This window comes from Ciconia boyciana, chromosome 10 (assembly GCF_034638445.1).
Source record: "Ciconia boyciana chromosome 10, ASM3463844v1, whole genome shotgun sequence".
NCBI lineage: Eukaryota > Metazoa > Chordata > Aves > Ciconiiformes > Ciconiidae > Ciconia > Ciconia boyciana.
The window spans coordinates 23080024-23105866 of record NC_132943.1 but is presented as its reverse complement, the minus strand read 5'-3'; the positions used below and the strand labels follow the sequence as shown (position 1 = coordinate 23105866).

Below are 25843 nucleotides of genomic sequence, written 5' to 3'. Positions count from 1 at the left end.
TCATTAAATTCCACTTATTTATTACAGCTCAATCTAAAAGGAGATTTCCTCCTTTTTACTCCCACTCAATGTGTTTGGTAAGTAAGGTCAAGTCTACACATGGGAATTTATCTACAGAGAAATTCTCACTGCTGCTATCACCAGTTCAGCTGGATTCTCAAGTGCCAAAACCTGCTAACACCATTCACAGCATCACATGCTTTAAGTTTGCTTTAATCAAGCCCAATTTACTTGATAGTGACTTTTGAACTACCTACACAAGTTTCTTCTATATTACATACATAAATTAAACTGAAATAGTATTAGCAAAAATAAGGATTTTTCAAGAGGTCCTTAGTAAATCAAAGGCATGAGATCTATTCCTTTATATCTCCATTATTTCTAATTATTAAAAAGGAGAGAATACATGGTAGATAGAAGAGTTAAAGTTTGTGAGATTTGGCTGCAAGCACTCTCTCCATTTAATATTCCGTTGCAGTTCATTATAGTCTTTAAAAACAGTCTCACCTCATCTGAAGAATCCCCTTGTCCTGATGTTGCCGTAGCACCTGCTAAACCTTTTGAAATAAAAAATTCAGAGATTCCTTTCGTAAGTCTTATACTGAAAAGAGAGTATTTTACAATATTTAATGAGCCACTATGAAATTAAACACTACATTAACTTTCTTTAAAAGATACACAGCAGTGGACTGAGAAGTTGGAGTAAGATTTCCAAGCAATACAAAATTAGAGATTTGCAAGTACGTTCCATTGCAGAACTTCAACGTACTGAGTTATTGGAGATGCGTTCTTTCAGAAATTGCAAAAAACTCTTCAGTGATCAAAAAAAATCCACAGCACTTTTGTAAGAATAGGTGGCTTAACTTAGTTGCAGTGACAAAATTCCACTACGAGCAATTTCATCTTGCCTACTCAAATTCCACTAATGCTATGACTGTGAAATGATGCTCGGTATATTAGCAACAAAAAGTTAATATTTTTAGCTTTGTTGATAGAATTAAAATGAGTCCTGTAATTTGGTGGTGCACTAAATAACAGGTAATTCCTTAAGTTCCATTAGGATTTTTTTTTGTAAATAAACTAAAAGAACAGTTTATATAAAAACCAGCAATAATCAAGTCTTCTCTTAAAATATTTTTCTACACAAACCTTGAACTGCTAATGTGCTAGTTCCAGCTGCTTGTTCCTGCATACCACATCCCATTTTATCCTCAGGAAATGCCAGTCCAGAGCCTTTCAAAGCTATGAGGTACTTTTCATGACTCTTCTTCGCACATGCATTCTCTCCAACACCTTGAATACATATATAAAACAGCATTAAAGTACAACAGCAGCTACGTGGTTCATATACTTCACATTCCATACAAGCAATCTAAAAAATGGTCCACAATGTTTTAATAAGCTGTACAATTATGAGATGTAGAAGCTAAGAAGTTTTTCCAACTGATGAACTGAAATCCAAAAGACCAGAAACCTTCTCAGTTTTCCCCCTCCAACACAGTGTTTTCTTCTAAATTATGTACTTCATTTCTGTTTTATCAGCACTGCCACCATTAACACTACAGCAAAAAAACGATTTGTTTTGATATTTCAAAACAGTTGGTTTTGGACAGAAAGGACAGGGACCTACAATTTCCAATGGGAAAAAAAAAAACCAACAAAAAAGCAGTAATGGTAATACACCATACTTAATGTCTAATATTTGGAATTTTTCTTTCAAAGTTCAAGTTTTGACAGCTGCAATTAATGGAGACTATTCATAAAGATATCATTTCAACTGTTTGATAAAGCAAAGTCACACTGCGTGCTCAGGATATAAAATTTTCCACAAAGAAATGGACTAAAAAAACCCAACACATTTGTTATACAAGGAAAATATAAACTTTAGAGGAGCAAATTGTGTCAAGTGTTTAAGGAAAAGAAAACATGAAAAAGATGACAGCATCTTTTTAACTGCGCAGCTTTTGCATTCCAAGTCAGAAGGGCAGGTTTTGCTCTAAAATCCCTTTCTTTGCTTTCCCTACCCAGAAACTGTACCTACTCAGACACACATATTCTCCATTCCAAGAGTCCAGATAAGAATGCCTTACTTCCCATTCCCTCTCCACTCTTCTATCTTAGGAAATCCATCACATATAGGAAAAGAGAAGTCATTAAATTTCTCCCACTCAAATATTATTAAACAGGAGAGAAAAAAAGGAAGGAAACAGAATAAAGACAACTGTCCCTGAGGCAGCTTACCTAAGTGTTTCTCCTCTCAAATAAAGATTTGGAGATTGCCTGTTCTTCAACTAGCTGCTGCCCAAGCCAGTTGGCAACTTAAATCTACAGTAATTACTATTTGTTCCATACCTATGCAAAGGAAGCATACAAAGGACTCAAAAAAGACACCTTCTAATCACAAGAAAGTAGGATGGAGTTAATTTATACTAAGTGGTTTGGCGTTAATAGTGACTGCCCAACATTTTCAGATTCATTGTGATTTGGTACAGGACTGAATAAATAATTGGGGGGTGGGGGGTGTTGTTTTTAAGAAAAAAAAAAAGAAAAAAGGCTTTGCACAGAAGTGCAGGACAGACAATGGCCTTTTGCCATTCAGGTCTCCTCCAGTAAACTCTGTGAGAGCAGATCCCAAAATAAGTTAGACATATTCCACTTTGAATAAGCTTGATATGCCTTATTTGGAAGTACTAAGTTGCCGTGTTCACTTCACTTTAAAGAGAATGGATTTATTATAAAAACCTCTTTTGAAATGATGTATCTTTATACAGTTATCTGGGACACAGAATATATGAGGTTTGCTCTTACAGGTCTTAATAACAAATGTTTAGTCTAGTTGCTCCTGAAGCCCACTCCCCTTCTATCAACAACAAAAACAATCCTTAAAAACATGCCTTTTTCTGGGTTTTGAGAAGTCGAATAAAAACATGCAGAAACTGAGGTGATAAACAAAACTTATGACCTTAAATTCTTCATAATTTGAAAATTTAATTAGTAGAAATAACACAAACATACCAGAGCTAAGATCCTTGTAGAACTGTTGGCTAGTCAAAACCTGGGTAAGAACTGATCGCATTGCTCCTCCCATTTTGGTCAAGTCTTCTAGAAAGGAAACATGAGGCTCCAAAACCTGGAGGATTTTATGAAGGTCCTTCTCTGATGGCAGATCAAGAGCTGAAAATCAACAACAAGAACTTTTGGTGTAAATGTAATGTAATTTGGCCAAGACCTTCACAAAGCAAAACAGCTATGACCATGACAAAAGAAATTAATTTATATATTCATAATGCTCTAAAATTCACATGTACAAGTTTCAAATGAATCCTGATTTAATTTTCTGGAAGAGCTCAACACAATGCTAGTAACCCTTAAAACATATTTAAGAAGCTCTTCAGCAGAAAACAAAACCAAATCGCCTAGCCAGGCAGTAACTTTGTTAGGAAAAGAGGCACAAAATTCAATGATATAAACCATAAATAGCATTCCTGTATTTATGTACAGTCTTCACAGACCGCAAAGCAAGAGATAGCAGCATGGTAAGATATGCTAGATACATGCAAATTTAAAACATACCAGGCTCATTATACCCCTCTCTTAAGTGCTGAATAAGACTAAAGATGAACTGTGGAAGAACTAATTCTGACATCATCAACAAGTCTTTGGGGACACATGGAACATTTGAATTTGACTTAATCCGGTGTCTTTTACAAAACCTATAAAACAGATGAGAAAAATGTTAGCCAAGCACAGCTCAGCAGAGTTAACATATACTAAGAAAACAATTACTTTTTCCATTTTTCAGAGAGTATATACTTTTGCATTAAAGGTGGTGCGGAAATGGTATTCTGAAATTCCAACTACTATGTTCAAACCCATTTTGTTTCTGAGTCCAGCAAATTATAAAGGTGCCAATTTTTTTTCCCTTCTCAAAGTTCACGTATCTAACATCCCAGTTTCCTTCCATACACGTTAGAAGCATCTTCCATTGAACAATTAGAAGAACACTGAATTTTTCTTTATCAAGACATACCTCCCAATTTCTAAACAGCCTAATTGAAAATATCAAACTAAAACAGTTCCTCTCCTTTCTGTGAAATAGTCAGAGGCTGGCCCAATTCTTCAAGTCGCAATTCAGATAATAACATTTGTGATGTCTTTTGACATTAATAAAAACAACTTCCAAAAGTATAAGTGTTTGCAGGATCAGTATTTACTTCAAATGTATAGCAACTAAGATTTACTTATCAAAGGATGATAGAAACACCCTGCAAAAACTGTGCAAATTGTTTCATTTAAAAAGAAATGAAAACATTTCTTCTTTGGAGAATTCCTGTATGGTAGTAGTTGAGGCTTGGCTAATGCACAATGACATGCGGTTGAGCCAAACCCCATTAGAGCAAACAGAATAATTTCCCACTGACTTAACATGAGCCTGACTCAAGAGCCACTGAATACTTTTCTGCTCCCAATCTATTTTTAGAAAGGACATTTACCAACATCAAAGAGTTATTTACCCATGTCAAAAAAGAAACTAACAAGGAATAAAGAGTCTGAAAACACATCATACAAGAGTAAATTTTACTGGAAAGATTCACTAGATTTTAGCAGTAATTTTTCAACATAAAGATTGGCAAATGGATTCAGCTTTGTTGGAATACGAAAATTGTTTTCTAAATTTATTCATCTTCACTATATTTGCTATGCCATGTTTTCCAGAAGAAGCCTGCTACTTTCTACAACATAAGCCTCTCTTCTTTGAGGACCATTAAAGTATCACCTTCAAGAGAGGAAGGAAATAGGAGAAAGCCACAAAGAAAGTATCCCAATTTAGGGGGGAAAAGAAAAAAAAAAAGGGATACAAGTCCAGCAATTAAGATGGCATCTTCACAAGAATGGACAGCATCTTCACAAGACTAAAGATTAAGAGCTTCTCCTTTGCTCTTACACATTAGAGATGACACTTTTTATTAAGAAAAGGTAAACAAGGTCAGTACTAGCCAGATGATTTGCAGTTTGTATATACAGCCTATCCATCCCTGGGGGAAAAAAAGTGCCTGACACAAAGAGTTCAGTGATGACTGACAGCTTTCTGTTAATTAACGTACAAATGGATGGTTTTCACTTTTGTCATTCACTTTCGCAAATGACATTCACAGAAGTTATGAAAAGTCATTCACTTTTTCACTTTTGTCATTCACTTTTGTCTCATCCACATACAGAAACCTGAATTGCCATAAATCACAAATCTGGCTTGATCTATGCTGCAATATGGTGCCTCATTTATTGTCTTAAAGGTATTTGGTTTCCCTTTCACCACGATCCTTATAAGAAAAGATCAAAAGTAAATAAAGACTTAGAAGACACACAAGGAAAGAATTACTATGCGGTGGGTTTTAAAATCTTTTACTGGTCTCCCCCATATATTTTGCATTCAGCCAAAAGAAGTTTTCACTGCTTATGATCACAAGCTAAGGGAGCCTTGGTAACAAAACTCACATGTAAAGTCATTTTGAATCCCAGCTTCCGCTAAGCACAAGGCTTCCTTCCACAGAAAATAAAAAACTCTGCTCCCCAAGAAGTCTATACCAGCATACCACTTGTGAATCAGCCTATGGATTAATTACCCTGAATTTAACATACCCTTTAGCTGAAGGTTATGAATCATGTCTTCTCTTGAGATTCCCAAGAAAGCACTATTGATTTACAAAATGTGCTATTATTACTATATTAATACAGGTTCTGGAAAATCAAGGAAGAACCCAAATTTGACTCACTGTAAGGAATCATCCTTTCACTGTCACATGCACAAATTACAGCCGTTCCAAACAGGGAATGATTTCTAGATACCAGGCTCTAAACCTTAAAGTAGGAATGCCAATATAATTTTACAAGATGAGCCATATTCTATATTTATGGTTCAAAGGTTGCAGTTTTAAAGTATTGTCCGAAATCAATATACTATTGTAGCTGTTCTTAACTAACAGCTAGAAATGTATACATGGTAAGGATCCCAGAATATGTCCTTACTGACATGACTTGCCACTGGACAAGCTATTGGCCATACTGAATTTCAAGGGCAAGAATTAATCTAAGCCATGATGACCGAGAAAGCCAATGTTCAGATTTTATTATTTACAAATCAGGCTGAAGAAATCTTACTGAGCCCAAGTTTATAATATTCACCCATGAGACTCTGTTTTATGCTGACTTACGGAAAACTAATCCTGCCACTGTATGGTACTTCCACAATCCTGAAATACCGATACTCTGGTCTATTCAAAGCTCTATTGCCTTTACAGAGTGCTATACAATTCTTCTACAAATATTGACCAAAATGCCAGACAATGATTTGGAAGATCTTCAGAGTTAAAACAACAGCCGTTTTAACTAAAGAAGAGCCAGAACCCCAAGCTGTGCCAAGGAAGAAACAAGTTGAAACTTCTCATACAGGCAGAAAGAGACACCTGTGACAAACTTCTCAATGGGTTGCACAGTCACTGGACAAACAGCAGACAAAGCTATTCCATAATCAGTTCCTTATACTGCTAAAAGAGCTTCCTTACCACAGCATCAGTTAAAGAATTATCCGTCTATATAAATGTACATTTCAAAATGCTCCTGAGACTATCAAACCAGGGATTTAATAGGGAACAAAAAGGAGCATTTTCCAAATCTCTCCTGGTAACATCAAGCCTCGGAAATCCACCACTTGGAGAAGGCAGAAGTCTCTAATGAGGTAATGAAAGGTGGATATAAACTAGATATGAAATACATTTTTTCTAAAGAAGCTCAAAAATAAAAATAACTATGGAGAGGAAGACTGACTAGATAACTGACAGATCACCTTGATCTAAGCTTTATTACATTATTCCAATATTGCAAAATACTTTTCCCAACAAGCCTATAGTTCCTATTTAATCTTTAGTACTTCATATTTCTTGTGCTGCAGTCTTCTTTGTAAATATTTTTACTATTATACTACAATAAGCTTTAAGAATAGTAGTATTTCAGTGAGAGTGCCAATTCATTAGCCAGAGATACTCAAGCCCTGTCTCACTGAAGGTCTAACAAGGAAGTACTAAAATACAGGTCTACAGGGAGACAAAATCATCATGTTTTTCCTTATTCTTTTCTCTGATTCAAAAGTATATTCTGGTTTTTGTTTTCTATGCAGTTTCCTACCTTTGAAATTGCTTTTTCACAAAAAGACAAGGCTAATTTCAGCAAAAGGAGAGAATAACACAGTAACTTGCAATTAAATAAAAACAGAGCTTTAACAAGCAATCTTGCCCACGTGACTTCAAATATAATTCCTGAAATTTCTTATGCTGCATTGATATCTTATTTGTAAGATGTAGAAGAACATTGTTGACATCTACATGAGTAAGGAATACCATGTATTATTAACATAAGCAACATTAACATCTTCTGAGCAACCTTCACTTTAGACTTTCCAGATGCATTCCATTCTCTCCTACTATTTCCATCTTTAATAATTCTGCCATGAATTTCCAAAATGTATTTTAGAAATGGCTTCAGGTAAATTAACTCCTTTCCTTTAGGCTACAGTTTCACAAGTGCTTAAGTTGAGCTAGGTCAGTCCTGCCACAATTCTGTCTTCAGCCCTCTAATTTGTTCCAGCACTGGCACTCAACTGATCCAGTGTTAAACCAGCTCAGAAACTAAGCAAAAGAATTTTATTGGGCCAGCTTAAATCCACCAACACTCACAGACCTGCCTCCTTGGAAATCACACTGAAATCCCTGAATCATCCTGCCATCATCCCTTTCCTCGTTCACCAGACAGGGAGCAAAACACAGAGAACAAAAAAACAAAAACCCAACAACGCAGGAGGATGCTGTCCTGACCAACCAGCAGATCACGTAGATACGAGGCTTGCTGTGAAGCCAACTCCTCCACTTCAAAGGAGAATTTTTAAACTTCCCCAGTTATTACAGCAGCTGATAAATGCCTTCAGTACCAGCCAGACCACACCTTTACAACTTTTGAACATCTGCTCAGCCCTCCTTCCACTACATCCCACAGCGTCTCAAGTTTCAGTTGCATTCCAGAAACTTGACATAAGTTCATGCATACACAGAGGGACTATTTTTACCCTCACTTTTCTCTCGCTATTTTGTCCCTGGCCTTCCCATGTTTAAAAATCATTTGTTTTAAACTGGATCATAAAGCTGTCAAAAGAAGGCATCCCATTTTCACAAGTCTTACTGTACTACAGCACTATGGGTACCTGACTCCAACAGAAGCTTTTAGGGACAAGAATCTGGGACCCAAGTGACAGGATCCAAGTGAAAACTATTGGAAATCAGTTCCTAAGCAAAGAAAGTAAACTTCTACTTGATTCTTCAATTCAGTAACAATGTCATATCTAAACTGAGCTTTTATTTAAGACATTACATACATTTCATACTGTATACCACACGGCTGACAATGTCATGTAATGTTTCATACAGTATTCAAACAAAATGAGTAAGCTTTGTAAATAAGAATTCAACACACACTTTAAAAAGAGTGTGCACTTTGTCCCCACTGTAAAACTAACACACAAATACTATTCTTACATACACTGAAACTACAAAACAGATGCAAGATGCAAAATATTTTTTGAGTGCTCCCGTTGTCTCTCAGAGTTCTTGTGAACTGATTTTTCATTCTTTACGTACTGGTGAAGAGTCTTTAAATGTTTTTTCCTGATTTTGCAGTTCATATTAAAACAAATCTTAATTCAGAACAAAATATAACTTGCATAATCAGGATTAGAAACTTAACTTGATGAAAAAGGACTTTGATATATTGTAGCCTTGCTTCATGTAAATCCACTGCCCCTAGCCAACACCACACACAATGGTAACTATGAAGAAATGCAAAGAAATAAAACTAACTGTTCCTCTGAAAATTGAGTTTTGCATTTTTCCCCCCCACACCCTAGTAATTAAATTTCAGTAGTTAAATTCCTTTCACCTGCAAAACAGGCTTCCAAAAGTGAATCAATGTGGTATGGACTTCAATGTCTGAGGAATGACAGCTCTTCTGCTCCTTAAGAAAGCTGCAAGGTAACAGAGGAGTTCAGAGACAAAACTGAGTACTTGCATTTCAGCTATTAGGGACTGTGACAAGAAGCAAAGCCAACTGGAAAGATGTCAGTCTAACCCTTCTAACCAGGAAAGCTCCAAAGTAGAAACACTAGCGTCAATAATGGAGAACAATGAAACATGGCAGAAGAATTCATGGCTTCTCAAGAAGAAAAACCCCAAAATACCTTTAAAGGACATCTTCCAGGCTCTAAGCCTTCATGACAAAGCTGTTTGGCCAGGTTAGGAGGCTAGAAATCACAGATTAGACTCTTAGAAGTTATTCCAGTCTTTGCAGAACAGCAGGAAGTTAGGCAGTGAGTCACCAGAAACTCCCTTGGTGCTCGGTGCTACATTGAGCACCCTTCAGTGAAGCAAGCTCTCCAGTTCAAAGAAAAAGCAGACAAAGAAGCTCTGGAGAAGAGTATTTCTATTATTCTGTTAGTCCTCAGACGTAAACATCTTGTATAGTAGATAAAACTACAATGAGTTTCATTAGTATATAAGTACCCGCCATCAATGAGAAACAGTAGATTTGGCAGTTTCAATCGTAAGACCTTAGAAATACAGTGAGAACGAGAAGGCATGGACTTCTGAGTAGAGCTGAAGCTAAGCCTATGTTTGAATGGACCCACAAAGTTGTTGAATTTGAGCATTTTGATAGACAATAGGGCAATTCAAAAGACTAACACAATCTCCTGCTGCAAAAATACTGTCTTTATAAGAAGGGTGGATGCTCTGAGATATAATTACTGCACTGTAGTTGCATCTAAGTACAGCTTATATTTACCTAGTTTGATCAAAAAGCCTCAATTTACACATAATTTAAAATATATTTGTACAATAACAGACACACAGCTAGCTAACTGACAAATATAATATTCTCTTTGGTACAGCTTTTTCAAACACCACAGTGATTGCAAAGTGAAGCCCTCACAAGTTAAAAGGGCCTCAGTTATGCTGTTAATGGCAATATTAAGATTATTAAAATTATCTTAAATCATCCATTTGCATGTATGAATATGGTCTCCAACCATTTTGTTCAACAGGACCTGCAGCCTTTTCAGTTGAAAAAAGGAACAGTACTTCTTAAATGAGCAGTCAATTTAGTATTTCACTGTACTGAAGAAGACATTGACAAGAATACTCTTCAAACTCAACTCTAAAAACAATCTTCACAAAGGTTAACATTAAAAAAGCCCACAAGAAAAATATTTACGTTCAAAATTATTTCGCAGCATAGAGTCTGAATCTATCTTTTTTCTTTTTTTTTTTTTAATATGGACCTAAAGATAGAGAAATTAAGATACAATGCATATTCCAGTTCTGGATGCTTAATTTCACAATTTTTAGGACCTAATTTTTCAGAGTTCTTAGCCTTACATAGCATTCCCAAAGCAGAATTCCCAGCTGACTCCAAAACTAGGTCTGAGAGACAAGCAGATCAGCAAATAGAATATCTGGTCCTGAACCCTCATCAGAACCATCTTCGCTTGGCCCTCACTCTTCCCAAACCATTAGTGCACATACAATCTCCTGGCCCAGTTGCTTTCAGAGTCCCATCAATGTTGTCTACCTAGACTTTAGTAAAGCCTTTGACACTGTTTCCCACAGCATTCTCCTGGAGAAACTGGCTGCTCATGCCTTGGACAGCCGTACGCTTCGCTGGGTAAAAAAATGGCTGGATGGACAGGCCCAAAGAGTTGTGGTGAATGGAGTTAAATTCAATTGGCAGCTGGTCACAAGTGATGTTCCCCAGGGCTCAGTACTGGGGCCAGTTCTGTTTAATATCTTTATCAATGATCTGGACGAGGGGATCAAGTGCACCCTCAGTAAGTTTGCAGATGACACCAAGTTGGGCGGGAGCGTTGATCTCCTTGAGGGTAGGAAGGCTCTACAGAGGGACCTGGACAGGCTGGATTGATGGGCCGAGGCCAATTGTATGAGGTTCAACAAGGCCAAGTGCCGGGTCCTGCACTTGGGTCACAACCACCCCGTGCAACGCTACAGGCTTGGGGAAGAGTGGCTGGAAAGCTGCCCGGCAGAAAAGGAACTGGGGGTGTTGGTCAACAGCTAGCTGAGTATGAGCCAGCAGTGTGCCCAGGTGGCCAAGAAGGCCAACAGCATCCTGGCTTGTATCAGAAACAGTGTGGCCAGCAGGACTAGGGAAGTGATTGTCTCCCCATACTCGGCACTGGTGAGGCTGCACCTCAAATACTGTGTTCAGTTTTGGGCCCCTCACTGCAAGAAAGACATCGAGGTGCTGGAGCATGTCCAGAGAAGGGCAACAAAGCTGGTGAAGGGTGTAGAGCAGAAGCCTTATGAGGAGCGGCTGAGGGAACTGGGGTTGTTTAGCCTGCAGAAAAGGAGGCTCAGGGGAGACCTTATTGCTCTCTACAACTACCCGAAAGGAGGTTGTAGCAGAGGTGGGTGTTGGTCTCTTCTCCCAAGTAAAAAGCGATAAGGCAAGAGGAAACAGCCTCAAGCTGCACCAGGGGAGGTTTAGACTGGATATTAGGAAAAATTTCTTCACCGAAAGGGTTGTCAAGCATTGGAAGAGGCTGCCCAGGGAAGTGGTCGAGTCCCCATCCCTGGGGGTATTTAAAAGGTGTGTAGATGTGGTGCTTAGGGACATGGCTTAGTGGTGGACTTGGCAGTGCTAGGTTTACGGTTGGACTTTGTGATCTTAAAGGTCTTTTCCAACCTAAACTATTCTATGATTCTATGCATTATCTACCTTAAAGCATGTGGACAGTACACCCTCTATTTAAAGAACAAAAATCAAGTTTCCAAAATAGAGTTAACAAAAATATTTTTCTGGCGAAGAAAACTTTCCCAGGAAAATTTAAACAGGTCAAACATACGGCATGTAATATTTTGGCCCAAATACTTCATCTGACAAAGTTCTAAGTGACTGCATAATGCTTGACAAATGTAGAAACAACCTTCATTTCCTCAGGTTTTGAGTAAGACATTTGGATTTTAATAACAGCTATCAACTTAAGCTGAAGATACCACTTTGGTCAGGCCTCCAAACAGACAAGGTGCATATATATGTAATTTGCAGTTTTCTTTGAAAGATAAGTGTCCATGAGTTTCATACCAGAGCCTATTATCACTGCAGGTGCTGTGCAGAAACAGAGATGCATCCTGATGAAGGCAACAGAGTTCATTATATAGTCCTTGTTATTGCAATACTCAGCTATGTCTAATACTTCAATGTAAAGAAAATTCATCATATTATTTTCAAAGCTTACTACCAGAACCCTCCATAGAGGAGGGCACCTAGGATAATATTATTTAAAAATCACCTGCAGTTGTCAGATACCATTCCAGGATTTATTTAAAATGTAAAATTCCTGATATTCTGCAAGTCATAAGGAAGAACAGCCTGAACTCTGAATCAACCTATATGCATCGTCACTAAGAAAGATCTAAGAGACAAAACTTCTTTAGGAATGTGTTCCCCAAACATACACCCAAAATCACCTTTATTCCATTGCCAACAGATCCATCAACAGCTCCATGTAGATCAGATATGTACAAGACAAATAACACTCCACCCTGACATCGCAAACTTAGAATTCTGGATAGCTGATAGTTTCACAAAAGGGATAAAAGGAGCTTTAGAAGTTGGTGGGATCAAAGCAAAGGAACTGAAAATCAACACTGGTTAGCCCAAACCTAAACAAGACTGTTTCCACAGACCTCCAAAACACCAGTTCTTCTTAAACTGAATATATACCAAGGTATATTACAAAGCGATAGACAAGTCATACAATGAATAAGCCAATTTCAGACAATGCAAGATATACAGTGGTCATATCTTGTGAGCTCAATCTTCAGAGTACTGTTCTGTTCTTCAAACCAGACTGGCCCTATCAGCAAAAGCTTTGGGGTAGAACCATCATTTATTTTAAGTTTGTTCAGTGACTAACACAGCAAGAGTTCAGGCTTCTAAATTTATGGTTAAAGTTATGTATATTGATACATTTAAGTATCTTATTGATGCCTTTGAAACAACTGCATGTTATTCCTGAGACTTGTATAAGGTACATGGCATCTAGTCAGGCCACAACTCTAAAAGCAGTAACACAAAATTATCACTTGACTGTTAACCATTTGGAAAACATTGCAGCAACTAATTTAGAGGCCGATGTAGTCCTAATTAGAGACATTTTTAAGAGAAATCAAGACAGGCAAGTTTGTGAGCTGACTGTATGTCATGATGGACTTAACACAGTGATCTGAAATCTCTTTTCACTTTCCAAGGATAAGACCCAACATGAAGCTCTGTGAAAACTACTGAATGTTACCCTGGAATCCTAAGCAGCAATACAAAATATCGAGCTTTACGTCTGGGGGAGGTGGGGAGGAGGGCTGAGGGAATCAATTATTTACTGCATGGTAACTGTAGTTCTTTGAAATGCTGTGGTCAGTGGGAATCCCAGCATGAATTCCTGTATCTTGTACATGGAAGATCAGATAGTGGAGTTTTTGTTCTGAAGAGTCGCGCCCACCAGAAGTACATGACCATGGGTTTATTCAGACTCTCATGTCAAGCTAACAGGCAGTACAGCTCAGACTTCTCAGTCCCTTCAGCCAGAAGTCCTTGGTAGCCCAAAGGACTTCAAAAGCAGGGCAGATGCATGGAGTTGATGGAGATTCTACAGAACATCATTTGTACCAGCCCAACAATCCTGAATATGAGGACATTTTTACGTAGTTTCATAATGCTCGGAGACTAAACTCCTTGACAATGTGTACAGTCTCAGCCTGTTGATAAAGTATCTGTTTCAGCAACTTCTTGAAGAAAGGTCCAAAAGTGCACTCTTGCCTCCTTGAGGCTGCATTACCAAACCTAGCCTAGGTCATGGAGAACTGAAACCTTCTTGTCTACTGTTAAAGAATATAATTGCTAGAGTCACACTGGAAGGGACAACCTTGAAGCAGCAACATGCTATATGTATGCTAAACAGGTGATTCACTGTTGCAAGACACTCCATAAAATAACCACATAATCTACTTAATGCCAGTAAAATAGCTATTACCTGTATGTCCTAGAACCCAGCTGCAAGCAGATCTGACTTTTCTGATCTTAAGCAGATCGCAGCTGCCACAACCCAAGATGATACAAGAGACCTTGCCTAATGAACATGCACAGAATATACCCAAAGGTAACTATTAATAATAGCTTTCTCAACAGCAAGCCTGCTTTTTTATTGTCACTCTATTTGTTAAAGTTTTCTCAAGTCTAGAATAGGAGAAAGGTCCTTTACTCTTACTTAGCAACAGAAAGTAAAAGAAATAGAAAATATTCTTCCATAGCTCCCAAACAGCACAGCAACGCCATTTCTATTGAAATGAGTTCCTGTGAGGAAGTGTCTCTGAAAAGGGATAAAAAAAGGAATTGAGTCAGAAGGAGGGAAAGAAGGATATGGGGACAGAGTAGCAAAGGTCATCAATACTAAGTATCTACTGTCCAAAATTTAAATTTAACTAGAACTAGCTATTCAATAATACTTACTGGGTGCAAATATTTTAATGCACTGAAAAAAGAGAGACAATTCTAAATAAATCAAAGCAGGAGAAAATTAGCAGGCTAGAAACTAAGAATATACTTCTTGTACTTGTTGGCAGCGAGAGGAGGCAAAGAGAGTTTTCCAGCCTTTTCATAAGGGATCATGGTAGACCTAATAGATACATCAGTCCTAAAGAAAGACATAATGAAAAAAAAGAAAAAAGGAGAGAAGTCTGATCTAGTGTGTAGCTCAGACAGGATCTCCATGAAACCTACACTGACGTACACTGTAAGACACAGAGCTAAATGGAAAGGTAAGTATGGATCATTAGAGACAGGACTGCAGAAAGCTTAGAGGTAGGTACCTGAAGGTGCTTTTGAAGACACGGCATATAACATCAATCTGTAACAGTTACCTTTCTTATAAGCATAGGGTTTTTTACTTCACACATGCCTACTGATAAAGAAATGGTCCACTGTCACAAATGGAAATTGATAATTTCTTAGACCCTTTGATATAAGTCATAAGAGAAGACAATGCCCTATGTCCATGGAGCCACTGGTTGCCATAACTACCATCAAATACACAGCAAACATCAATGCAAAAACCTGTTTAATGAAATTCTTAACCTGGCTTTTTGCCTTTCAGGATATGCAACCCTTGCTGGAGATATTATTCTCTTTGTACTGTAATGCAGCACTAAAACATCTGCTTCCCACATGATTAATTTAACAAATAAGTCAACACACAGTGAGGCATACTCAGAAACAGGACACGGGGGAATGAAATAGCCAAAGTGTAAAAGCTCTCTAATGTATCAGGTTATTGTCTACAGACTTAAAGGGGAATCAGAACAAGACAGCCACAGAAACAAGACAGTACTCATCAGTAACAGATTACTGACTAGTTATACTCTTATTATAACCACATGGCATATTGCTTTCTTCAAGCTTATTTTATAAACTATCAAGTTTCATTATAACACAAGATCATCTACCAACCAAAAAATATGCGTCTTGAGTTTCCCCCTGCCCAACTGCATTTTTTTTTCCCCTCCAACAGATGAACTCGCCTGCTGAACTATAAGCATATGTCTACTATAAATGCTTTAGAACTGAAGATTTTGCCTTCTTCAAAACATTATTAATTATCTCCAATGGAGCCGCAAAATTTCATTTGCCCATGGCTAGATACCATATGGGAGAGGACTACAAACTATTTTCACCTACTGACATATCACTGCATCTTAAAATCTATTAAACCTTGACACAGCTAGAGGTTTTAAAACTGTGACAAGCAGCTACATTTACAAACTTGGATATTTTCTAAAGTCTAAGTTACATTCTAGTAAATCAGACCAACTGCAATTAAATTAATCATCAAAAACACTGAAATTTGCATGGGAATCAAAAGGTTCAAGTGTGACAATCTGTTTTTTCTAAAACAAATGAGAATTACACAAGGCACCTAAAGCAAATCAGCATCCATCTATTACGCTATATTCCACCTTCCTTATATAAAGGCATCAGAAATAAAAAATTAACACTCAGTAATCTCTAGAAAGTTATTATAGATTTAATTAGTAACAAAAGATTAACACACACATCCTTATACCCCAGAGCAAACCATCTCTAGATTTACATTAGCCACCATAAAGAAAATGAAAAGATATTCCAGATGGTAAGCTGGAGAGATTTCCTTTACAGCAGATCAGTTAACTAAGACTTCATCAGAAGTATTTTTTGAGATGCATCAAGTCAAAAAACTCTGAACATGGAGACCAGATAACAAGAACCAACAGAAACAAACTACTGTTACTATAATATTCCTATACAGTATCTACACAAAATTTTATCTGAGCAGGCAGATGGTAGATAAAGTTCCTAAGTAGGCTCCACATTTGATTCCCTTGCTATTAATAGAAGCCTAGGCTGTGGTGGCCAAGGTTATATCGGGCTAGACACACTCTGGTTTCCTGAATCTACCATGAAGGCCTCCTAACTTTAACATGTAAAGCATTACCTTTGTAACTGTGCAATTGATTTGTACACACAAAGTTAAATCAGTTTATCTAAACATGCTGCATTGAAGCAATTCAAGTCAACAGGCAAAACTGTATGTGTGTTTGCACACATTAATGTTTTTACATTGGTTTAAGCTTAACTTACTTTGTCTTGCATAGCAAACAAAGTTTCTAGTCACTTAATTGCACTGGCTTAACATCAATTCTTTAGATAAACAGAGCGACCTTATGTCGAGTGCAGGCACCCCATATACTGCCATGTATTGTCCTCCTGTACGTCCAGGAGGATTGGAAAATCTACTGCTCAACTCAAGAGTGTTGTTTCTGAACAGATACTATGGAATTCTTTATCTAGAATGATCAAACCTCCTGAAGGGACCTACCTCACACCCAAGACAATTTACTCTCGAATTCTACTATTAAAAGTAGTAAGTAGGGTAAATGTAACAGAGAAATGAGAATATTCTTACTCCCTCTGGGTTTGCATCTGTTTACACTGCAAATTTAACAGCATTTTTTATTTCTTCTTTATTAAACAAGCTTTCTTCAAGAAGAAAACTGTTTAAAATAGAAAAAGACAATTGTGGAAGCTATAAACTCTAAGATGAGAGCAGTATCAGAAGTCATTTTAATATTTTACCTAAAGTAGATCAATTTGCCTGTGCTCTGTTAAAATCCTACCACTAAGAGGAGCCCTAAATCTATCCCACACTGAGCACTGCAAGAAGTGACATTAAATTTTTTTTCTTACTTCTCAAAATCAAAGGGAACTGTTACTTCAGTGATACTGAGGAAAGCAGAATCACCAGAAGTTGAACAAGAACTGATAAAGAAAGAATCACTTCATCAGTAGCCCCTTGAAACCACTGAAGATCAGTGAAGACAAACAGAGGGAAATTCTTCCATTGCAGGGAGTCTACCAATAAGAAGATTCCACCAAAAAGGAAGAATGAAGAAATGACGAACGCAGATAATAAGAGAAACAAAGGGGAAAAAAACATAACAAGAAACAAAGAATTAAGCCACCTCAAGGCCTAGAGCAGGAGAATGGTGACTACAGACACAAAGAATCAGAGCCAAGATAACAACCTACAAGCAACAGAAAAAAGCAGAATTAGTGAACTGTCTAAGTACAAATGCAAAAAGAGAAGGAATCTTAAGACGCAGAGTGAGTGATGCAGAATTATACATTGTAAATGTTAAAAATATGAAACGAACCAAGGAAAATGTTTTAGCATTTCTGTATGTTCCTAGCATTTCCTGCTAGGTATGCCGCAACTCAAGATTTATTAGGAAGAGATGAGATGGCTCTTATGAGAGCATGCCACCTCACCAAGGCTAAGACAATCAAGACAGAGACTATTCTAGAAAGCTAGTCAGAAGAGAAGCCTCACTCAAGCACCCCAAACTGTCTTCTGGTGAAGTCTTTAGCTCTCCGGTGAATGAACAGGAACACAGGGAGCTCCAAAAAGACACCAAGTTGTGAAATTTGAAGTTTACCAGCTAGGTATCGCCTCCACCCAATAACTGGTTGACTGATCCTTCCTTTTACCGTTGAGTACAAAGGGAACAAAGGAGGGTATAATGAGATACCACACTCTTCTTCTGACCAGGAACTTAAGTCTTGCCTCCAGTAGGTCTGCACACTTAGAGAATACGAAGGACATCTGAGTTCACCAAAAACCTGTCCTGTTGTACCCATTCAAGAGTTACCAAATTCCTTGATTTAAAGCTGAGAATAGCAAAAAACAGAAGGCAAGATGAACTGCAGACTGGGAAAACACGCAAAAATGGCTCCCTCTTACTCAATCTGTTCATTTTGGCATATTTGCTCACGTGAAGTCCCAAAGTATTTGGACACACTTCATGGTTAGCTGTGCTAGGCCAAGGCAGCTAGCTGGGAGCTGACAGGTACTGCCTCCCGTGCACCTCGTCTTATCAACTTCCCTGAAGGCAGGCACTCGGCGCATGGGCAACGAGATTTGCATAAGCGTCCTAAAAAAAGGCACAGGCACAACAAAGAAAGCAGCCACCTCGCCGGACCCCCGCCGGGGCCGGCGGCCGGGAAGGCGGGGCTGACACCCCGCTCAGCCCGGCCCGGGCGCCGTTTCCACGGAGCCTCGTCCGACCCGCGGCCAGGGAGGGAGGCGACCCAGACGGAAGCAGGTGCCCCACGTACTCCCCTCCCCCGGCGCGCAGGGCTGCGGACACACCTCTGCCACTCAGCGGAGAGGCCGCTTCGCCCGCGGGGGCCGCCCCCGGCGGCAGGTGCCCGCCCGCCCCGCCGAGGCCGCCCGGCGCTCACCCGGCCTCCCGCATGACGTTGCTGTCGCCGCAGTCGCAGGCGCCCCCCGCCTGGCTCCGGAACATGTTGTAGTCGTGCCCGGCGTGCTCGCCCTGGTGGAAGCACTCGGCGCACAGGCTCATGCAGGGCGAGATCCCGCACGTCCGGCACCGGTAGGCCACGAAGTTGGCCGTCCACACCAGGCCGCACAGCGTGGCCGGGTCGTAGGCCCGCACGGCTTGCACGAAGCTGTCCCACGGCTCCCCGCCCGACAGCAGGCAGCGGCACCACTCCAGCGCCTCGGCCGCCGCCTCGCCGCCGCCGCCGGGGCCCGCCGCCGGGGCCAGCACCCGCTCTAGCAGCGCCCGCAGCTCGCCCGCCGCCGCCGCGCCGCTCTCGCCGCCCAGCGCCGTCTTCAGCCGCGCCGCCGTCGCCCGCTTATCCCGGCCGCTGGCGCCGGCCCCCGCCATGATGGGAAACTGAGGAGCCCTTACGGCTGCGCCGGGCTCCCGGCTCTGGGGCTCCCCCCGCCGCCCTCTCTCCCCTCCCAGCGGCGCCTCCCTCTCGCGATAGCCGCGGAACCGGCGCCCTCCCCGCCGCCCGCTCCCTCCTCCTGACACTGCCTCTCCCCTCCCCTGACATTACCCCTCCTCTTCCTCTGCCCTCCCCGCCGGCCCGCACCGCCCTGTCAGCGCGCAGGTGCGCGGCCCGCGCCGCCGCCCCACAGAATGTGGCCGCCCGCCCCCGCCGGCCTGGAACTTCGTGTTAGGACGGGGGGCACGGCAGCCGCGGGGTGCGCGCCGCCTGCCATCGCGGCCCCGACCGCCCTTCGCCTGAAGGGGCCACCTGGGGAGGCCGGCGCCCCCGACGGTAGCGGAGCTCTCTTTGTTACCCAGCCGCTTCTCGAGCGAAGCGGCTGCCGTGAAGACGCCGCGCTGCCGCCGGTGTGTCCGGGCCGCGGGGGTCCCGCCGGGCTGAGGCGGTGGCGGCTCTGGGGGCAGGGGCGCAGCAGGGCACCTGCGGGGGACGCGGGAAGCACCCCTGAGACGTCCGGCCCGCGGTTGCGCGCTCATCAGCAGCCCCGCTAGAGGTGGCAGAGCACCGCCGGCCTTCGGCGGTAGCACCGCAGCTCGCTGGCAGCTCACGCGTCCGGGCGGCGGCGGGCTGAGCGGGGTGTCCGGGCCACCGCAACCCCACGCCCTGAGGTACCGGAGTGCGTCTGCACACTCCCACCAGGAGAGAACGTATTTGGATGCGAGTTTCCGTAGCTTGCATACTGATCAACAGTTTTAAAGCTCGATAAATAGATTTTCAGCTGTGTAATGGAAAACCTTAAAGAAAAATCTGTCCCTAAACGAAAGTAACCTTTTATCTGACAGCAGCAAAACCCCAAGTCCCCAAGGCGGACACCCCGCTGCTGCCTTTGCCACCGCCTTTCCTGTGGCTCTCCGTCTTCTGGTGACTTGTGTGGCCGTGGGGTTCCTTAAGGGCAGGGAATGCCGGGCAGGCAGCGCAGTATGTCTCCCTGCAGGATTATGGGAGGGAAAGCATGAGAAGAGCAAGTGAATCTGTGGCTTTCCTCCCGATGACCGCCCTGTCCGCCGGGCAGGTAGCAGTCCCTTACCTTGCTGTCTGACCCTAACGGCACTCAACAGCTTGACCACTAAGAAAGCGCTGGGGGACAAACCTGGGAGGCCGGGCTCTCACAAACACGTAGCAGTGCTAACACGTAAGGTTGCAATAAAATGTGCTATGTTTATAACACACGATAGTCAAAGCTAACATTTGTTAATTAAGAGAAGGGGACAGTTTAGCTGCAGTTCATTCCCGCGGCTCCCCGTTCGCCCGCAGCGGCCCTGCTGCAGGCCTCGCAGCGGCCGCCCCGCGCCAGGGGGCCGGGCAGGGGGCGGGGCGCGGCGGCCCGTCGCTCCGCGGCTCGGCTCGGCGCCGGGGGCTGGCGAGGGGCCGGGCGGCGCGGCGGAAGTGCGCGGCGGCGCTCGGATCGGCCCGGCCCGGCCCGGCCCCCCAGCCCGCCCCGCCGGGGCTGCGGTGAGTGGAGGCGGCCTCAAGTGGGCGGCTGGTGCGGAGGCGGTGGAGGTGTGCGCGGGTCAGCGGCTTCACGGCCGCGGAGCGGGCCCTGTCGGGCGAGCGGCCAGTGTGCTTGCGCCAGGTCCGTGGGGCTCGGTTCCTGCTCCGCTTAGGGCTGGACGCCTCTCGGCGGCGGGAGGGGCCTGTCGGTAGGAGCGGAGCCCTGGGCCGAGCGCCGAGTCCCGGGCCGAGGCGGGCGCGGAGCCTCCTCGGCGCCCAGCCTGGGGCGGGAGCCGGTTACTGGCGGTGCGTGAGGAAAGGGGCTGCCGCGGTCCGGGAACGGCCTCGCGTTAGCCCGCGCTGCGCCTGTCCCCGTCGTGGGCGCGCCGTCAGCTGGATCCCTGAAAACGGCTGCATGAAAACACCTGGGAGATGCTGAGGAGTACAGGGGGACTTTAAGTATAAAATAATGTAATATAATATGTAGTTTATTTATATTATTGTAACTGATTACACCTTATTTTCCTTAGTTCAACTATAATCATGAAGAAATTAAAGCTTAAAGAACTGGAAAGCTGTCTTCAACAAGCTGATACTTTTGCAAGTCCAAAACTACTCCTTGAACAGTATCCAACAAGACCTCATATCGCAGGTAGAGGTTACTTACAGCACTGTTGTCTCTTTTACTAGTTCTTCATCAGCACTTTAAAATTAAAAAAAAAAAAAATGTTTCTACTGCATTATCTCCTTTTTGAAGCCTTTACACTAAAAGCATTTGAGAAATTGTATCCAGCAGGAAGGTAATTAATTCTTTTTTAATGATCTGTTAAGTTCTTTTCATTAGAAGTATACTGTTAATGTACAACCCAAAAATCAAGTAAATTGATTTAAAAGATAATGTTGTGATGGAACCATCTTAATCTGTAAATGAGTAAGCTGAAATGGACTTACTTCATGACACACAAAAACCAGTAAAAGTATGTATACACACTCATCTGTACCTTATGATTTTTTCGATATTTTACATCCTTCTATTGTTTTTCCCCAGACAAATTTAGAGGCATACTTTTTCCACAAACAATACTCACAGCTCTATGTGTAATCTCTCCACCAAAGATGTAGAGTTCTGTAACTCGTCAAAATGTTTTTGACTTGTTTTCACATATAAATGAAAAAGAGAATTACAGGCAGTGAGAACAGCTTAATTTTGCATGACAAGAAACCTTTAGTTCAGAGTTTTCTGAAGGCAGAAGTAGCTTTTCGTGATTAATCAGATGCATATTTGATATTTCTGACCTGTGTTGTTTTTTCCCCAGCATGTATGCTTTATACAATTCACAATACTTTTGATGATATTGAAAACAAAACAATTGCAGATTTAGGATGTGGTTGTGGCATGCTCAGTATTGGAAGTGCAATGTTAGGAGCAGGGTAAGTATTTAATAGTAAGTTCTGGTTGTGTTTTTTTCTGGCATAGAAGAGTAGAAAAGAAGATTAGAACATAGCAATGCTGAACTAAACTAATTTTAGTTATCTAATCTGGTGCATAATGAGCCTATTTAATATGTTTAGACAGTCAATAACCATTCAAATAGTGGAAGAGATGAACAGTTGCTATGAATTTGGCAGTCATAATGTTTGCTTTCCCCTGAAGCACTAAACGAACACACGAAAATTCCTTCACAAACTTTATTTGAGAAAGGGCAACAGAGCTACTCGCATTTTTATCAGCACTGAATTTATAGTATAGGCTTGTTACATTTCCTAGATAAAACAAGTTCTCTACACAGATCCCTTTCAAAACTTTACTATAGAATTTAAACACCATTTTAGTTTGCAGGAGACTAATATGTGACACTTTTTTTTTTAATAGATTGTGTGTGGGGTTTGACATAGATGCAGATGCACTGGAAATATTTAATAGCAATATTGAAGACTTTGAGCTCACGAACGTCAACATGGTTCAATGTGATGTCTGTTCTTTATCTGACAGCATGTCAGAGACTTTTGACACAGTTATTATGAACCCTCCCTTTGGTACCAAGCATAATAAAGGTTGGTAATTCTGAAAGTCAGTTAGACATTATTAGGAATGAAATAGCAAAGGAAACACTTTTAATGAAACATTTCACTTCTTTATTACAATTACTTATTGTAATGACCTAGAGTTGTGTTGATCTGGAATCAGTTTCCTAAGTACAGATTAACAACTTCATCATTGTAACTAACAATCATTGGCTTTGGAACAATACTAGCTATTTCATATCCCTATCGCTTTTCTCTTTTACTAAAAGCAATTGGGTAAGTTTTAGAAATACTTTCTGTACCTTAATGTATTCAGTGCTGTTTTTCAAACAGCTGTTACTCCAGAAAAATTGAAGCATGAAGCAGATCTTTAAATCCTCTAGTTTAAGCTTGCATTTAACAATTGTAGTAATTTCATCATTCTTTTAGGAATGGATATGATTTTTCTGAAAACTGCTTTACAAATGGCAAAAACGGCTGTATATTCCCTTCACAAAACTTCAACACGGCAGGTAAGTCCTTCATTTTAGTAGGGTGAGCGTTAACCAGGCAATGAAATAGCTGGCATTTAATGATGTTGTCTATAACAGCTTCACTGATTTGTTCACACCTTTATGGGGTATGAAACTTGTTTTGGGTAAATACTAATCATCTCAAATAACTGTGATCTCACATACATCAAGATAAGTATGCGATCTAATGTTTCAGCTTGAAAAACAAAAGCACAGGAGATTTCTTAAATAAGTACAGGGGTGTAGATGTTTATAAGACAGTGTAGAAATGAGCTTTTAAATTTACCTGTATCTATTTAATATTGTAGCACATTCAAAAGAAAGCAGATGAATGGGAAGTGAAGATGGAAGTCATAGCAGGTAAGATTAATTTGTTGTTAAAGAAAAAAAACCCCAAACATTTTGTTGGGGGCTACCATCTCTAACACTACTAGCCAGTCTTAACAGCCTGAGGTAAATTTAAGTGTGATTTAACACTGAAAACGACACAGGTTTTTTTTTAGTTTTTTTTTTTTTTTAAATATATCCCTTGCTACCTGGCTAGAATACAAGCAGGCACTTAATAAAGCTCTGCACATATTCTGTGCAGAATTAAAATTGGATTTCTTCCTGGACTAGATTTTGCCTTCAAGCAGAAGTTACCTACCTTCCTGCTTCAAAGGAGATTGTCGCCAAATAGCAAAAGCGAAGTGCAGGCTAGTTGTCACACAAAAAAGCATCCTGTCCTTATAGTCACCTAAATATTTTTCTGACAGTTGTTGAGGTATCTTCCCAGTTCTTAAATATCACCAGCTGGATGCTTTATATAGTCATACAACTTGAGACATGGAAGTTGCACAAGTGCTTGAAACACAACTGCATTTCTGCATTTCAGCCATCCTCTTATTGTCTGACATGGTCAGATTAAGTGTTCAGTCATAATCTAGTCCAGAGGTCAAAACAGTTATCTAGTCAGGGGGTAACAGACATGGGCAATAGAAGAATGTGGGTGTAGGGTGTAAGTCAATTGACTAGTAATCATTCTAGTGTAACAAGTATTCTTTGTACTGTTCACAGAACTTAGATATGACCTACCAGCATCATACAAGTTCCATAAGAAGAAATCAGTAAGTATAAAACCTAATGTAACTGAGAAAATGCTCTGTCTTGCACTAGGCAGGTAAATAAATTCTACTTAAGCAAATCTAAGTTTTAGGACCATACGTACTGGATGAGGAATGCTTGCAGCACTTAAGAGAAGTTCACTACGATGGCATCAAGTTCCATTGCTGCTACTACATTGTGTAGTTGAACAGAGAAAAGAATCATTGTAATGCAAGCCAAAGCTACACACAAAGATTAAAGCCACCACTGTAACTAGATTTGAAAAAGCTAAGGGTAGCCTCCTTGACTCAGCTTTTAATAGTTATTTGCTTGATCCTATCTGCAACTGGAACTTAGACTGAACTAAGTAATGAAGGCCAGAGTAACTAAGATTTTACAGCTGTAGCATTATTTCAGTGTTCTATGCTCTGTACTGCAAATAGCTACAGCCAGTGGAATCCCTCATAGAACCATCTTCTTAGAGGGGCAGGAGGAAGCTGTGCACTTCATCCCACAATAGAAGATCTAGTCAGGATGCTAGAGCATGGAAGCTTAAGCCCACAGGCAAGTTCCTGGGTGCTGAATGTTGGCATAGAAGACATGTATCCCACTACCACAGATAGAATGATGGAATAGACTGAGCAAGATTTGAAGATTGTTAGGTATGTTGAGTAGCAAAGACTAGAAATTCTATTCAGCTGTACCTACTCTCTTGATGACTTGAACTTAAATGATGGAAGTCTGTCCTTCAAGCTTTGCTACTTCACAGTTACAGCTTTATACTACATTAACATTCAGGCTTCAGTAGTAAGCAGTTTTAAGTTCTGAATTTATTGGCAGCTGCTATTTAACATAACCGCAAGATTACAAAGTCCAGAACCTTTTACATTTGAATGAGGTGCCAGAGAAGTTGAGAGGATCTGACAGTATAAACAAAACTATATAAAAGAGTTTTCCAGGGTGGTATATTAAGAGTAAGCATGCTTCTTAAACAAAAAAAAAAAAAGCTGTAACCCAACAAAACGAAGCTTTCCTCTCATTGTAGGTTGACATTGAAGTGGATTTCATTAGATTTTCTGCCAAGAAACTCCTGAACTGAGGCATGTCTTTAAAACCTATTGAAAATAGAACAATAAAAACAATGTTGTTGTTTTTTTTATTTTAGTATTACTGATCTCCATCTCCATTTTCTGTTTTCAGTTGTTTTGGTGCGGGTTCTTCTTTTTCCATTTCTTCTAGTGGTCTCTTCTTGGGACTTGCTGGTTCTGCAAGAT

The 25843-nt window shown here is 40.8% G+C and overlaps 3 protein-coding genes across 10 annotated transcripts in view; 1 reads left to right on the top strand and 2 right to left on the bottom strand.

Annotated features, from left to right (window-relative positions):
• Window positions 1-19457, bottom strand: part of UBR3 (ubiquitin protein ligase E3 component n-recognin 3) — a 122454-nt gene extending 102997 nt beyond the window's left edge. For 5 of the 6 annotated variants that reach the window (XM_072875426.1, XM_072875425.1, XM_072875427.1 and 2 more), the window contains exons 1-5: window positions 18943-19457; window positions 3574-3713; window positions 3016-3174; window positions 1150-1293; window positions 508-557 (exon numbers count right to left, since the gene is read on the bottom strand). In XM_072875426.1, coding sequence (XP_072731527.1) covers window positions 508-557; window positions 1150-1293; window positions 3016-3174; window positions 3574-3713; window positions 18943-19391 — 942 coding nt within the window. In that variant the 5' untranslated portion in view covers window positions 19392-19457. Of the gene's footprint in view, window positions 1-507; window positions 558-1149; window positions 1294-3015; window positions 3175-3573; window positions 3714-8982; window positions 9041-18942 lie in introns of those variants that run through there. The other variant, XM_072875430.1, reaches the window with a different exon arrangement.
• A 1359-nt stretch (window positions 19458-20816) lies between these two features.
• On the top strand, window positions 20817-25736 carry METTL5 (methyltransferase 5, N6-adenosine). Of its 2 annotated transcripts, none has more exons than XM_072875462.1 (8): window positions 20817-20970; window positions 21480-21601; window positions 22266-22380; window positions 22823-23004; window positions 23404-23486; window positions 23795-23846; window positions 24543-24592; window positions 25615-25736. In XM_072875462.1, the coding sequence occupies exons 2-8, from the start codon at window positions 21493-21495 to the stop codon at window positions 25666-25668; spliced, it is 645 nt and encodes a 214-aa protein (XP_072731563.1). In that variant the 5' UTR covers window positions 20817-20970; window positions 21480-21492; the 3' UTR covers window positions 25669-25736. The 2 variants fall into 2 exon arrangements, with proteins under 2 accessions (XP_072731563.1, XP_072731564.1); XM_072875463.1 differs by having other exon boundaries at window positions 20957-21091.
• SSB (small RNA binding exonuclease protection factor La) overlaps window positions 25382-25843 on the bottom strand; it is a 34816-nt gene continuing 34354 nt past the window's right edge. For both annotated transcript variants that reach the window (XM_072875450.1, XM_072875449.1), the window contains exon 12: window positions 25382-25834. In XM_072875450.1, the coding sequence (XP_072731551.1) occupies window positions 25737-25834 (98 nt within the window). In that variant the 3' untranslated portion in view covers window positions 25382-25736. The remainder of the gene's footprint in view (window positions 25835-25843) is intronic.

Excerpts from the sequence above, each read along its gene's own strand:
- METTL5 (XM_072875462.1), top strand. The coding sequence starts at position 21,493 with ATGAAGAAATTAAAGCTTAAAGAACTGGAAAGCTGTCTTCAACAAGCT. Across the intron at positions 21,602-22,265 it reads AACAAGACCTCATATCGCAG|CATGTATGCTTTATACAATT; the intron begins GTAGAGGTTACT and ends TTTTTTCCCCAG. Across the intron at positions 23,487-23,794 it reads ACAAAACTTCAACACGGCAG|CACATTCAAAAGAAAGCAGA; the intron begins GTAAGTCCTTCA and ends TTAATATTGTAG.